Source organism: Grus americana, chromosome 2 (genome assembly GCF_028858705.1).
Source record: "Grus americana isolate bGruAme1 chromosome 2, bGruAme1.mat, whole genome shotgun sequence".
NCBI lineage: Eukaryota > Metazoa > Chordata > Aves > Gruiformes > Gruidae > Grus > Grus americana.
The window spans coordinates 48,035,698-48,050,229 of NC_072853.1; the positions used below are offsets into that span (position 1 = coordinate 48,035,698).

General features: G+C 40.6%; 1 protein-coding gene across 2 annotated transcripts; it reads right to left on the reverse strand.

The window, feature by feature from the left end:
- Positions 1–1,160: 1,160 nt before the first annotated feature.
- Positions 1,161–11,927, reverse strand: RNF138 (ring finger protein 138). 2 transcript variants are annotated; one of them, XM_054816875.1, is made up of 8 exons: positions 11,300–11,927; positions 10,164–10,329; positions 8,512–8,627; positions 6,952–7,017; positions 6,340–6,445; positions 5,434–5,541; positions 3,963–4,019; positions 1,161–3,421 (listed from the first exon to the last, which is right to left on the reverse strand). In XM_054816875.1, the coding sequence occupies exons 1-8, from the start codon at positions 11,410–11,412 to the stop codon at positions 3,353–3,355; spliced, it is 801 nt and encodes a 266-aa protein (XP_054672850.1). In that variant the 5' UTR covers positions 11,413–11,927; the 3' UTR covers positions 1,161–3,352. The 2 variants fall into 2 exon arrangements, with proteins under 2 accessions (XP_054672850.1, XP_054672847.1); XM_054816872.1 differs by having other exon boundaries at positions 6,952–7,020.
- Between the last annotated feature and the right edge of the window lie 2,605 nt (positions 11,928–14,532).

The following is a 14,532-nucleotide window of genomic DNA, read 5'->3' on the forward strand; positions in this document are numbered from 1 at the left end:
GCCAGGTTCTGCAGTCATTTCACAAATGGCAGTGTTTACAAGACATAGCAAAGCGCACATCTTTTAAGAGCATCCGTGAATTTGTGTGTTTGTTTCAGCATAAAACAAGAGATGTAAAAAAAACCAAATACACTAGGTGTACTTTTTTATAGCAGAGTCCTCACAGACATGTTGTTCAAATCTCACCAGACTCAAAAGCCTCATCTAAAGAGAGGGACCCAGGCATGCTTCCCAAACACAGAAAACCTTCTAGCCCTGACTACCTGTCAAAAGATGACCTAGGTGCACAGAAATCCTCCCCTCTCCCTGGGAATGAAGCCCTGGCTTAGGACTGGAGCAGGACAAAGAGTTCTGCAGAGCTCACGTATCCTATGACCAACATAGTGCCAGTGAGAATGAAACACACTGACTGCTTTCTCTCTAAATAATGAAATATGCATTGCTATAGTAAACAAAAATTAAATGGAATCTCTAACAAAGAGATTATAACCAGATTTAGGAGAGACAATAATCCATTTAGAGCTCAGAAAACTACATTCAAAGGGGAAAGAATAATAAACTAATGAAAAGTAAATTTACATATTTTTGCTGTATTTCCAGCATTCAAAATAAGACGCTAACTCAATTTCATAACCATATTATCATCTGTATGTCCTTAGAATTTAAAAGCACAAAAAATAACCGAAGGGTTTTTCAGCAAAGAAACACAAGGCAAAAGGATAAATTATCTAGATGCCACTTGCTGGTCCAATATCACAAACAGCCCAAACTCATTGACAATTCTTTCCGCAGAAAAACATTACCTCTTCTTAGTAAACTTACCTTTAAATATCAAGGTTTTGCTATTGGCCCCACATGTTACATACCTCTTTCTCTCTCCTTTTAGGAAGTTATTTATCTATTAAAATCACATGGGACAGCAACATATGAATGTGGGAGGCAGAAAAGAAGCATGAATGACTTTTGTCCAACCTTTCATCTTTTCTGCTCGTGGAAAGATCTTAAGATGTGATATAAGGTAACTTGTTGGCTCATGAGAGGACCATGAGCCACAACTCATCAGTTCAAGCAGTATACATGCCATTCTAATAATCTGAAGTGTGAAGGCATACAACTGACCATGTATTTAAGTTTAGAAAGCATCTGGAAAGGAAGACGTAGCACCAAGGGGACTGATCATCTTTATTATGTAACAAAGTGACAAAAATAAAATAAAATATTTTAATAGAAAAAAAATAGAAGGTACAATTCAAACATAATATACCATATTGAAACCATACACAATGCAACGTGAACATGAAAACATTGTTAAACAGCAATCTTCTAGTAAAGATTGCATGTTTCGAGTACAAGCATCACCCATCACAAATACACAGCTTTTTGCCTATGTCTGAGTTTCAGTGAAAAAGATCATGACCAGCAGCAGCATATTTAAATAGTTTCATTTTCATTAAACGCTTACCTAATGAATGTATTGGATGCAATCTCTCCGTATTAAAAAGTACAGCATCTTAAGCAAGGCAGCGCCTGCCAATACAGATTTTAACATATGCAAATAAACATTTTGCAAGGTTTTTTATATTGCATTTATACACATTTGTTGTTTTAAAACGTGTATTCCAAGTCTCTCAACATTTAAATGACTAAAATGTTCAGCAACTATGCATCAAGTGACAACTAATTATTGCTATAGAAAAATTTGTTTCCCAGAGTTTTAAAGTAGATGTAATTTAATTTGCAATTCTCAAGATATGTTCAAGTAATAGAAATAACTAGTTCCAGTGTCCATGAGGCATTCTGAATCTGTATTGGCTGTAGGCATTTATTGCCAGATCATATAAATATTTTATTGAATCTAAAAAAGTTAATTAAACTTAGATATAACTATTAAATTCCTTAGGAAATGTATGCAGTAATAAAATCACCACGGTATGCGTTTTTATTTTAAAAAGCTAAAACCTTAGCATCAGGGTACCTTGAAATTCCTTTCTGTCTCAGGGCACTATTTCATAGTTGGCTTTATACAGCAAAAGAGAAAGTAAAAATCCAAACCACCTTTTCAGTTGGATCAGTGAACCACTCCAAACCAGTATGTGGTCACACAAGCACTACAGCTGACAGACAAGTGAGAGTATGCAGACAAGAGTATGGGGGGCAAACAGGGAAGTTGGAGTACATGATCAAAGCGTGGCCTGCTGTCAAAATACTGTATTAAGCCAGTAAAAAAATGCAAGATGTTAAGTTGTTATAAAAAGGATATAACCTTTAGCGGTTTCTGAAATAGCCAACTTTCTCTGTATTTTAGCCAGCTATGCCTTCAGTAATATTTTACACTCTTAAAAAAACCCAGAAGATAGAAATGTCGAGTTATACTGTATAGTGTTTTAGTTCCAACACTCAACATATTAGAACTAAGATTCGGCTCTGAAATGCATTACATGGCGGAATGAGGCATTTCAACCTTACCAGTTTTGGAATATGAAATATTCCAGTATTTAAAGAATTATCAAAACCTCTATTTGGAGAGCAAATGGGAGCCAGGGCACAAGGAGCAGGTTGTACTTTGGCTGCACAACTGGTATTATTACACACAAATCACCAACTAGACTAGGAACATTACTGGGGATGTTCTCCACTACGTATACAATACCCATTAAGAACAGTAGTTTGAGAATGGGCTACGGCAACGCAGGATGAAGTGTCAGTCCTAAAAGGTATACATTCAGAACAGTCTCTATTGAAATCTACAAAATATAAGCCGTGCAGCTTTCTTTCCCCTTCTCCCCATTAGTATTGAATAAAAGACCTTAGTTGTTTTACAAATGGATTTTCCATTTAAATTCAAAATTGCATTATTGCTCTCTTTTCTCTGATTTTAATGACAGTCTTGCTGGGAATATGGAAATCTAGAATAGGAAATCTTAAAATATGTTGGTAACTATCTTAGAGCAAGCTTTTCTTCTCAACTGTTTTTTCAAAGCCTTTGGATGCAGGAGATGTCCAAGTTTTAAACAGTCTTACCAAAATAAACAAGTTTATTTCCGAGCGTTGGTAGCTCTGAAGCCAATTAGTTCTTTAGTCACACAGCCTTCCATGAAAGACAGGACAGACCAAAACTTGAATTCCAAATGCAACAACAGAGAAGTTCTTAAAAAGCTCCAACAAAATGAAAAACTAGCTGGTCTCAGTCATATACCAAAAAAGTATACCTTTTGCACGTCATCTTGAATTGCTCAGAAAGTATGTCATCTTCCTCAGTAGTTGGGAGTACAAGGAAAACTCCTCACCCATCACTTTAGTAAGCAAGTGTCCTATTTCAGTTATGCTCCAAAAAGGGAAAAAAAGGATGTAATTATTCCTTGGCAATGGCCTCATTCTTTCTCAATGAAAGGTGGAAAAAACCCTGCTCTGCATTGCTGATCTACAGAAAACAAATATTTTTATTTCTTGTTATTTTCATTCACATAGTAACAGTAAAAAACAAATCACAACATCAAATAAAACTCTCCTTCAGCAGGAGGAGAAAAAAAATTATCATCTCATAGATATCCCAGCAGATGACAGCTGAACTTAAAGAAACTCAACAGTGCAACAGTGCATCTTTGCATGTCTTTCTAAAGATACTTTCAAAGTTGGTCTTGGTGAATTAAAATATCTGACATTAATAAAAGAAACCATGTAACTAATGGTAAGTAGTAAAAGTTAGAGAAAATCAAGACAAAATGAGAACTTTCAAAAAGGTCCCTAATTCCACAGGGACAGATCTCAGTAAAGATGTCAAGTTTTAGTTTCAGCAAAATAATTTATGAAAAGTCCTTATGAACATGGAAAAAAGTTAAGCCTGAAAAGTGGTTACTGAATACCATTTTTATCAATATACACTTCAGATCACCAACAGAATTAATGTATTTTTTCTCTCAGATAATCAGTAAGATGAACGGGGCTATACTTTAAAAGCTCACATGACAGGATTCTTGAACTGCATTTTGGTATTGGGCTTCTTCATCAAGCTGAAGATTCTAAATAAAATGAAAACATCATCAAAATGGACAAACAGTCAAGATGTACCATAGTCCTTAGTTTAATCATTCAGTTTCCACATTTTTACATAGGAATTGGCACCTAGATGAAGACTCTCCATCTTTATGTGTACTAGATGATTGTTTATGTTGCACAGTATCTTTTCTTTAATCAAGTACCAAGAGATACATGAGACAGGAGAAGAATCAGATGAGTGGGACAAGGCTCATTAAGCAGAAGGGTCCATCTTCTCTCCCTGGCTCAATTACATTACAGAATAGCCAGCTCAGGAAAGCTGACTGTGTCACACAATTCTTATAACAGGGCTTCCAACCAGCCATAACATCCTCCATTAATAAAACCAAAATGTGATCCTCAGACAACAGTAATCATAGATTGTTGAGAATATACTGCTTAAAATGAGAAAGCAAACACGTATCAGAAAAGATGGGTGGTTAACTCTGCTACTTGGAAGAGCTATCTTCCAAGCTGTTCGTATGCCAGAGTAATACATCTTTTTAGTGCAATTCTGGCAGCTTCCCCATATCAGAACTCCAATCACCACTTTTACATCCTCAAACATGCCAGACACAGGGGATTGGACTATTCAATGTGAGTGTATCAGTCTCCTAGTTCTTCATGCCTTTGTCACAGATCACTCAACACGAAGAATGCATCATCTTTGCCATCTTTAACCAGTGATGCTGCCTATGCCTCAAATACTACGCTCGTCCCACACAAAGCTAAAACTCTGTCAAACTCCATAGAAACTACAACACAAACTCTCCAGCTCTGATCCCACATGCAGACCTCAACTGGCTGGCTTGACTTACAATCCACCCACTGACTACAAGTATGTATGTAGTTCTGCATCTACTCCAAGGTCATTTACTCAAAGTGAGCCTGAAAGAAGGCAACCAGAACAATGATTTAATAACACATCTCTTTTCCACATTGCAGCCTCTTTCGCAACATACTGGAAGATACAATACAGCAATACCAGCTAGTCAAGCTGCGCTTCAGAGTCCCGAGAATTATGATTTAGCCATTTCTGCCATAAAAGGTCAAAAATGTCAATAAAACAGAGTAGCATCTATTTTATTTCCTCCAGAAGCAGCAATAATAAACTGTTCTGGAGGAACACATAGTTCAGATTGAGGACACTAAGCTAAAAACTTAAGTTATCAGTTTGGAGCAGAGTTTAACTGTTGACAACACCTATTCCCGGTAGCACTTCATGTTGGTAATGGAAAGTTTAAGAGCAGACAGGCCTACTTCTGAGTTCTGTACAGGGCAGGAACATAGCATGTCCAGAGCACAAACAAGTTTGGTACAAATTTTTTATTTGGCGTTTTTATTTATAGAAAAAAGTTACCATTTATTCCCCTACACATCAAAGAAGAAAAAGCTTACCACAAATTCTCCGTAGTCAAACCGGTGTCTTAGATTTAGATGGCTAACAAGATTTCTAGTAACCTGGTTAGTATCTGCCCAAGGAAGAGATACACAAATAGGACAGATCTGAATTTGGAGGGGAAGGGGAAAGAGAGAGAATTAAAAAAAAAGTTATTGGTAATACAGAATGCATTAAAGACATGTTCTACAGGAATAACTAGTCTATTACTCAAACACTACCAAAATACAATAGAGATGTTAACGTAAAATTATAGTTCTAAGTGTTCCTCTTCCTCAATTGTGTAACATTCAAAAATTACATTTCAACTTGCCAAATTTCTTAAGTAGGGGGTTATCACATCTGTCTGGCACTCTTTGTCAATTTCTGTTGTTTAAAATTTAGAAAAGAAAGTGATTACTGCATACCTACTTATTGTTTGGGAGGATTTTCATACAATTGAGATGATCAAGTAAGCCAAAAGAAAAAATAACACACCCTATACAGATTAAAATAATAGAAAACAAAGCAGATTTTTCTCCATCATTCCCTTTGATTACCTTAGATTACTTTTCAAGTAACTGTAGGTTTCACATGAAACAATAGTTACATTACAAATGGGATTCTATCGAAGCAGATGTGAATTGCTAAATGAAGAAGAGTGTCAGGCTCAAAAACTGAGTTTGCTTCACATCAAGATAAATGAGACAGCTAAGTCAGAAATGCCTCAGACTCGACAAGAAGCTAGACAAGAAGCATTTTCAAACGAAAGTCACTCCTAAAGTTAAATACACTCCATTAAGTACATTGTCTTTCTCAGACCACAGTGATCTTTACAGATACCGAGTAGCTACTGCACATTTAAAATTGTTCACGTAATTATAATGGAAGTAGCTTAAAAAGCATACATAAGCAACTCTACTTACTACAGGAACTATCTGATAAAGATGTCTATTATTACAGTGATCCAGCAAGCGTTGTCTGGTAAAATTGGCTTCCTGACACAAGGGGCATTTGAAGGTTGGGTGTCCACTGTAAACAGAAATACACAGTATTAAACGGAAAAGAAAGTTTTAGTAGTGTTACAGAAAGCTTAATTCACCTGTTATCTTGTCATTGTTTTCCCTTATTTTGATAACCACAACGCCCTCCCCCCTCCCCATCCCCAACTGACATAATGACAGATCTAACAGAGTTCCAGTGCTACTTCCAAATTGCAATCTTAAAGCACGTTTATTATTTGTATGCCTAAATGTATTCTTCTGAGACTTGGAGTTTATAAAATTATTTTGTTCCAATTGCAGCTGCACCCTGTTCTTACTTACTGGTAACATCTTTCAGTGCAAATCCTTCAGGAAAGTACTGAAAAAAATCCCAATTTCTAACATACAGATGCGAATGTAGAAGAAACTACAGGGTTTTTTTAATACGACTTGTTGTAGGTGTTTGTGTGGTGGTTTTTTTTAAGTTAGTAGAAGCTTGCACTATGACTGTCTGGATCTATTTTAATAATAACTATAGAAAAATAAGCAGCCTACCTTGTTTCTCCTTGAAGTATTTGATTATTAGCCATCTCGCCATTATCAGATATTGCATCACTCCTGCTACTTTAAATGAAGTCAAAAAAAAAAAAAAAAGAAAATTGAGATTATTTTACTCCACTATCAAACATTTTAAGTTTAACAGTAATGTGGGCAGGGAGGGGGCGGGGGAGAATCCATTAAGTCCCATGAATTTCAGGCAAAACATATAATGGCACATATTTTAAGTCTCACAACTTTTCCTTTGGATCAAGGTATTTGGTGTCACTATTTAGTTACCATGGTGACCCTTAGAGGAACACTACACAACTTTATAGGAAAGTGGTATATAATACAACAGACATTTAGTCAACAAGAATGGTAAGTACAGCCAAGTAGCTCAAAAGGCATCATGAACTACGTGAATACGAGACAGGTAGCACTTTCTAAGTTTTTTGACTTCGGACTATGTAAATAGGCATTTAACTGCCAGGTGTTTACACAAATAATTTACAAGGTTCAACTACAGCAAGATACATTTCCTTACGCTCTGCAGAAAACAAACTATTGCCTAAAGAGTGACAAACAGGACCATTTTAGAAAGTAAATTTGACCATATATGCATTTCTAGTTAAGCCAGAAGAAACTGCTCAGACATGCTCTGATCATAAGAACATGAATATTTACAGTCACAAATCTGGTGACTGTACATTTTTTTATACTTTTGTGATATTATAAGCACAGGTATTCTACTGTGACATAGTCAATAAATAATGATATAACAATTTCCAGTGAAATGGTGAAACATTGCTGCAACTAGTTCTGGTAACAGCTTAGACTTCCGCTTTCAATATACTGACGGGTTGAAAACCAAACACAGAGAAGTTCAGACTGCTAAAAATAGAAAATAGATGTCAAAACAAAGTAAATAAAGGACAGGCTATATACAATAAAGCCCTGTGAAACTAGTATGTAAAAAAAGTCTTCAAAAATAAGCAAATATCCCCAACCAAACCAAATATATCAGTCAGAAGGTATGAAAAAGTAAAGTTCTTTAGCTTTACTGCCTGAAAACAAATCATAAGTGGCGTTTGTGTTTTATGGTGTGTAACGTATTGGAGTTCCTTATATATTTCATAAGAGATCAGCTCAAAATAAATTCAATGAGAAAGCAAAAGCTTGCACAGTAGTGTTTTCAAACAGGATATCCACTAAAACAGACTTAGGAAAGGGGAGGGGGAATAAAGAGAAGGAAACTTCCTGGGGGCTAAATATTACGAAATCTGCTACAAAGTAAGCTGCTCAAATGCTGTCAAGGCAAGGAAAGCAAGCTACAAATACTATGCACTTTTTAGGAGAGCCTCTAGAAGACATTCCAAACCATCATGTAGAAAAGTTTTCTTCTGTATGCTAAGAATAAAGACCTGGAAAAGCTGTCATTTTGTTGAAGCACAAAAATATGGACAATAATTATTGCAAAAAAAAGGCATGCCCTGGAAAAAAAATACTTTCTTTTGGGGCAGGGGAGTGGGAGACCAAAAAGAAGATGCATTGTTGTACATAAAGCATCCTGATTACCTGTTCCCTGTTGAATCTTGGGAAATCTGTAAGTTTGGAATAATAGAAGAAACACCATATTCATCCTGATACTTCTTACACGTTTTATAATGCTGTCTCATCCACGAAAATCTAACCTGTAAATGAAATGCCAAATTATTGAAATTATACTAAACAATCTGGGGATAGAAGGAAGAGATAATTCTGCCAACAGAAAGCAACACATGCAGGAATTGTACAGACATCATATGGAGCAGAAACCAGAATTTGTGTCTCCCCTCTCAGCATGAACACTTTCTTCCCCAACAGTTCTTCGATTCCTTTTTCCATAGAGCCTGTGTCATTCTGTGAGACCGGAGAACATTCCCACTTCCCAAGCCCCCAACAGCCAGGTAACTGAGAGCTCTCTCAGGGGTGAAAGATGTGAGTAAACTCCATTTAACTGAAACAAAGTCACAGGAACTACACCTCCCACATCCAGGATCACTGACTGATGAGCTACGACAGAGAGGGGCCATGAGGATTGGATAAGCAACACTGCTCCTTCAGTCTTCTCTGGCCTGCTGTTACCTTGTGCAGAGCAAAATCCTTTTGCATTAGGTATGTTCTGAGAATACATAACTTTTGTCTTTGAGAAAAAAAAGTAAAAAAAAAAAAAAAAAAAGGTGAATGAACACCAACTTAAGGCTGCCTATCCAGCTTAAATGCAAGGTAAGACATTGACTTGCTTAGATTTGTCAGAAGACAGCTGTGCTGGCCATGCCTTAACTCAGAATTTCAGGTCCAACAGCACTGTCAGAAAGTGCTTACAGGTTTAGCACTGAACAAGATCACATCTTGTGCGTCTGTGCCTAAATTCCATTAAAGTTGTTCTGGGAATCTGTTTGGTTCTTCTTTCCAGTTTACCAACTTGTTATTGCTTCTTTCTCATAGCTTTTCAACCTGATGAATCATGTGGAACAAAGCAGGCAGATCAGCTTTCCACTAGTGAGTACTAATCTTCACATTGGCAGAACTAAGTCTGAAGTCAAATGAAACAAACAGGAAGACAACTATCTGGATTTAATGCAATTTGATATAAACAAAATGTGTGGCTCAAATACTGCATCCATTTCTATCAGAAAAGAGATTATTCTTGATTTCAGAGGGGATCAAGATTTCACCCAATGTTCTGAAAATAATGACTGCTTTACAAAGGGAATGAAAGGAATGTAAACAGACAGGGGAAATTCCATGTGATTGTATGTACACCGAAAGTAATCAACCTGTATTTTTTTTGTCTTAAATTAAATTTTACAGTAGCTCCAAGCACTTTTGTCTCCATAGTGAAAGTTTCTGAGGTTTTCCATATATCTACAACTTCCATTTTCAGTTGTCTAACTTTTCTTTTGCCAGTTTTATAGCTATATCCAGTTTTCGCATTATTTTGGGCATTTTGGGAACTGGCATTCCACTTAAAAAGTCCTTATAGACAATAAAAGATCCTCTTTCAGTTTACAGCTGTTAGGCATTCCTAGCAGGCACTGCATGCCCAGTATACGTACAAGCCATACAAAGCTAAGTTCAAACTGCTATAGGCTCTGTAGCTCCAAGACAAAAAAGACACACAGTAAAAGTGCGTCTGGTCAAAAATAGGAAAAATGTATCCAACTTTTTGTAAAGTTTTACTCTACCTGCTTCTCACAGCATCTACAGCCCCCAGAAGCTTTCTTCATACTGTTTTCAACATCTAGAGCCCTTTTGGGATATGTTCTTTCTTTTTTAGTCACGCTCCCCCGGCAGAGAGGACAATGTGTTCCACTTTCTCTGATAGCTGTCAAGAAGCACTTCCTGCAAAACCTAAATTAAAAAATTACCACAAACACAGGTTAGCAAAGTGAAAAGAGTTAGATACTTTTTCCTTGAAGAAAGCTGGGTGATTATTAGGAAAAAAAAAGATATATAGATGAGTAATAGTCTACTGAATACAAATCTTTATAAGTAAGAATGAAATAATGGTGCTTACAAAGAAGTAAATGGAAATTAGGGGAATATGGCAATGCACTTTAGGTAAAGATCTTCCTATTTACTGACTACTATTCCTGAGCTGTACACCGGATTGATCATTAATGAGATATTAAATGGTGCAGCAGGCACATGATATTGGAAAAACCTTATCAGAGTAGCTCCTGTTTATTGTCCTTAAGCCGAGCCAAAAATACTGCAAGGCTTCACTTAGCATGCGTTTCCAAAGATTTCAGTCCATCAGCTTTTGCAGTTCTCCTCTCACTTTCTTTTCCTCGTGTGCCAACTGCCAAAGCTATTTTGCTTTTCTACAGAGTAGTACTTTGCAATTAAGTATTCCTCTGAAAAACGCACCCTTTCCCACTACGAACAGATGAACTGAAAAGAGAACTACTACGCTACGGTCCTCGTTTGAAAACGAACAGGAAACTATAAAGTTAAAAACGCGGGTTAGGTTAGACGTGAAAAGGCGTTTTCATCGGCTGTGAAACTCGGCCACCACCGATCGGACAAGCGGGGCTTCGGTCCTGACAGACCGCTCCTCGTTCGCTACAAGAGAAAGAGCCGAGGGAAGGCCGGGGCAGCACCTCGCACACAAGCCTTAACGCCAGCTCGCGGCGGCGTGCGGTAAGGAGCTCCACGGGTCCCGCTGCGCCTCCCGTCTCGGCTGGCTCCAGGCCGAGGGTCCGTACGCTGAGGCGTGGGGGGCAGAGAATCAAAAGGCAGAGAAACGGAGGAGGCGAGGAAAAGGCTGGTGAAGGGGGCGGGAGGGACGCGGGAGGGGGCGGCAGGGAGGAATACCCACACGTGCTGGCAGTTCGCAGTCCTCACGGGCGTTTTGAACACCTCCTGGCAGACGGGACAGTAAAAATCATCCTCGCTGAAGCACGCCGCCGCCGCGGCGGCTTCCTCGGCCATAGCAACCCGTCAGGGCCTCTCCGTGCGGATCGGGGACGAGAAACAAGCCCCGCCCTGGCGAGCTAGGCTCCGTTCCGCTCCCGTGGGCTGCTGCCGGGCAGCCCCAGGCCGTGGGACACGGCGCGGGGCGGAGGGTGCCGGGGGTCCGGGAGAAGATGGCGGGTGGGCACCTGGCACCAGGTGGGAGGCCAGGCCGGGCTGCGGCGGAGGCGGGTGGGGGAGCGGGCCCGGCCTGCGCGCCGCACGCCCCGCCTCTCCCTCCTTCCCTCCCCGGCCCGGGAATCGCCCCCGCCTCGCGCTCTACCTGGCGGTGCCCGGGGAGGGAGCCACCGCAGTGGCTGCCGCCTTCCAGCGGCCCAGCCGCAGCTCCGGCCGGGCTCCCGGCGGCACCCACGCCCCGCCGCTGCTCTCCCGCGGGGGGCAGGGGCGGGACCGGGGCCTGGGTTTCCATGGCGATCGCCTCCCGGCCCGGTGGGGCTGCTATGACACGGAGAAGCGGCCTCCTTTCCTTCCTTCCTCCCTCCCTCCGCTCCGCCTTGCCCGGGAGGCTTCCCCGCTCCGCCTACCGCTCTCTGCCGGCCCCACCGCCCTCCTGGGGCCCGCGGGTGCCGATGCCTCGCACCTCCCCTTCCGCAGGTGCCTGGGGCCGCACGGCCGCCGGGCAGGGCCGAGGGCCCGGTACCCCCTCTGCGTGTGCCCGCCAGGGCCGGGGGACGAAGTCGGGGCCCCGGGGCCGGATTCCTGGCCCCGGAGCCCTGGCTCCGTCCCCTGGCTCGGGCCCTAACATCGGAGGAGAGCGTTTACAGCCATCTTCTGCACAAATAAGGCAATAGTGAAACCGTTTCTGTTTTGGTTTTTATTTATGGATTGACTGATACTAGCAGTAATTTTATGCCGTAGTTGTAGTGGTATTGGTAATAGTTGGTCAAAAATTTCTGCCTCCTGAATGATACTGACAAAAATCTTAATTCAGCAGTATGACTGTGTGCTTTTCTTCCAGAATAAGGAATTATAAGAATATCATTATAGCAAAGTAGTAATGCAACAAATTTCTCTGGGTTGAGAAGACTTTTGCGCTCTTAAGCTCATCTAGCACTGTCCTCCTTTAAACATAACTCTTGGTAGGTAACCAGCAAACAAAATGCTGGCAATAGTTTAAAAATAAATGGATTTGTAGAGATTATATTTTCCAGAATATATTAATCTGTGAAGTTTATACTAGTTAATAATAAAACTAAGATTCAGGCCGGGTGTGGTCTCTCATCCCACATCAAAGATGTGGGACAAAGGCTGAGGAGAAATGGGTCCTTCACCTTCATTTTCAATGACTCATTGGGACTGCAACTGTCTATACCATAGCTAGATGTTCAGAGGAGATCACTGGGTGGGGAGATCACTGAGACCTGTGGTTTACCTATGCTTTCAGCGTTTCAAAACTATTTGGGCTTCAGACATCTATCAGAGCTGCTTCTTGTATCTGCCAGTGATCGGCAGCAAGAGGCAATGCCAGTGCTGCCATCTGGGCTCCTGGTTTGGAGAGGAGAGAGGGAACTGCAGGAAATGAAGCGGAAGCTCAGGTCTCTCTCTAGGTGAGGATGAAGGGCAAACCATCCTGTGATTCTGTGTAGGATGCTGGCTCCATTTTCTTATTCAGGATCTATCGTAATTATTATTAGCTAAAAAAGCTAGCATCTTCCTAAGCAAAAGCATACACAGCAGAGCAAAAGTCAATGACTACCTTAAATGCCTTCTTTTTAGACCACATGGAGGCAAAATTTTAATGCCTCTGATGCCTGAAGGGAAGCACATCCAAAGCGATGGGCCCAATGTAAGAGTTAAGTTGCCTCGGCTGGTATATTTATTACCCATGCTTCAGGTTGGGGGAAAATCTGGTGGAAAAGGCAGAACGCCCTGGACAGGGATCTCCCAGGACAGGACGTGCCTGGGATTTGAGGCGTTGCAGTAAAACGTGCTCTTGTAACTGTGGCTGTGCTAGCTCAGGAGGTTACCGTTTCCCTGTGCTCATCACTCCTCTGTTAGAGGCTGCTAAGGGTTAGCTGAGCTGTTCATGGGCTGGCAGGAAAAAAAATCTGCTATTTAAAGTGATTGATTAACTGATTTTCTTCTTCCCTGTAATGAAGTAGGAAGCCAGTCTGGTAGATCTGGGTAGGCATGACAGACCATGAGCAGCAGTTGGTAGCTGTAACCTCTTCAACCGTGCAAGTACAGCCAGAAGATGACACAGAACTGCACCTGAAGTAGTAAATAGCCTGTGGAATGCCTCTTGTGTGTTCTTGTGTCAGCTAGGACTATACCACAGCTGTATAGCCAGCTTCAGGTGCACCCTATCCATGCTGTGACAGAACATTAAAAGGAAGAATTACAGAAGCCTCAGTTCAGATGCTACGCAACCACCTTGCATTACTCACTGGGGGAAGAGGCAACATGGCCTTCAGCCTCAGCATGCGAGAGGCTGGCAGAGATGGGCTCCCAAGTCTTTTCAGTCTTCCTGTATGACTTCAGCAAAACATGTCCTTGTGCCTCAATTTCTCAATCTGTAAAAGGGAGCAGTTTTTAATCACCAAATAAGGCTGCTGTGAAGTTAAATTAATTACTGCAGGTAAAGAGGGTTATGTCCTTTGAAGGCAGGTGTTAAACAACAGCAAAGATTTATTACTAAAGGAACATGATGGGTCCATTTGAACTCTGCTCGGGAGACCGCAGTATTTATCGATTAGTAGCTTTTGGCAGGGGGAGGAATTGCGCAGATGACCTCAGGGAAGTAAACTACAGGAAGGTGTGTGTGAAGGTGTTCATGCTCTTTCTAATGTTATTGTAAATCTTGATCCTTTAATAAAGCTGTGACCTTGGAGCTGACAACTAGTAAGCCACAGAGCAATATATAGCATGGCACCAGCCTTGTAAATCTTACATAGCTTTTGCCATTGACATAGACAACATGTAAAGAGAAATCAGGCAGCTGAAGTTTATGAAACACATTTATTTGAAGGAAAGCATTTTAAATCAGACTTTTTTAGATTAAATGAAACCAACGGCCCTGCCAGCTTTTTATTCCTCGTGATAAAATGTGTTTGTGAAATGAAATCTCAACAGTGAAAA

Excerpts from the sequence above, each read along its gene's own strand:
- RNF138 (XM_054816872.1), bottom strand. The coding sequence starts at position 11,412 with ATGGCCGAGGAAGCCGCCGCGGCGGCGGCGTGCTTCAGCGAGGATGAT. Across the intron at positions 8,628-10,163 it reads GTAGATGCTGTGAGAAGCAG|GTTAGATTTTCGTGGATGAG; the intron begins GTAGAGTAAAAC and ends TTTCATTTACAG. Across the intron at positions 4,020-5,433 it reads TTGACTACGGAGAATTTGTG|AATCTTCAGCTTGATGAAGA; the intron begins GTAAGCTTTTTC and ends CATTTTATTTAG.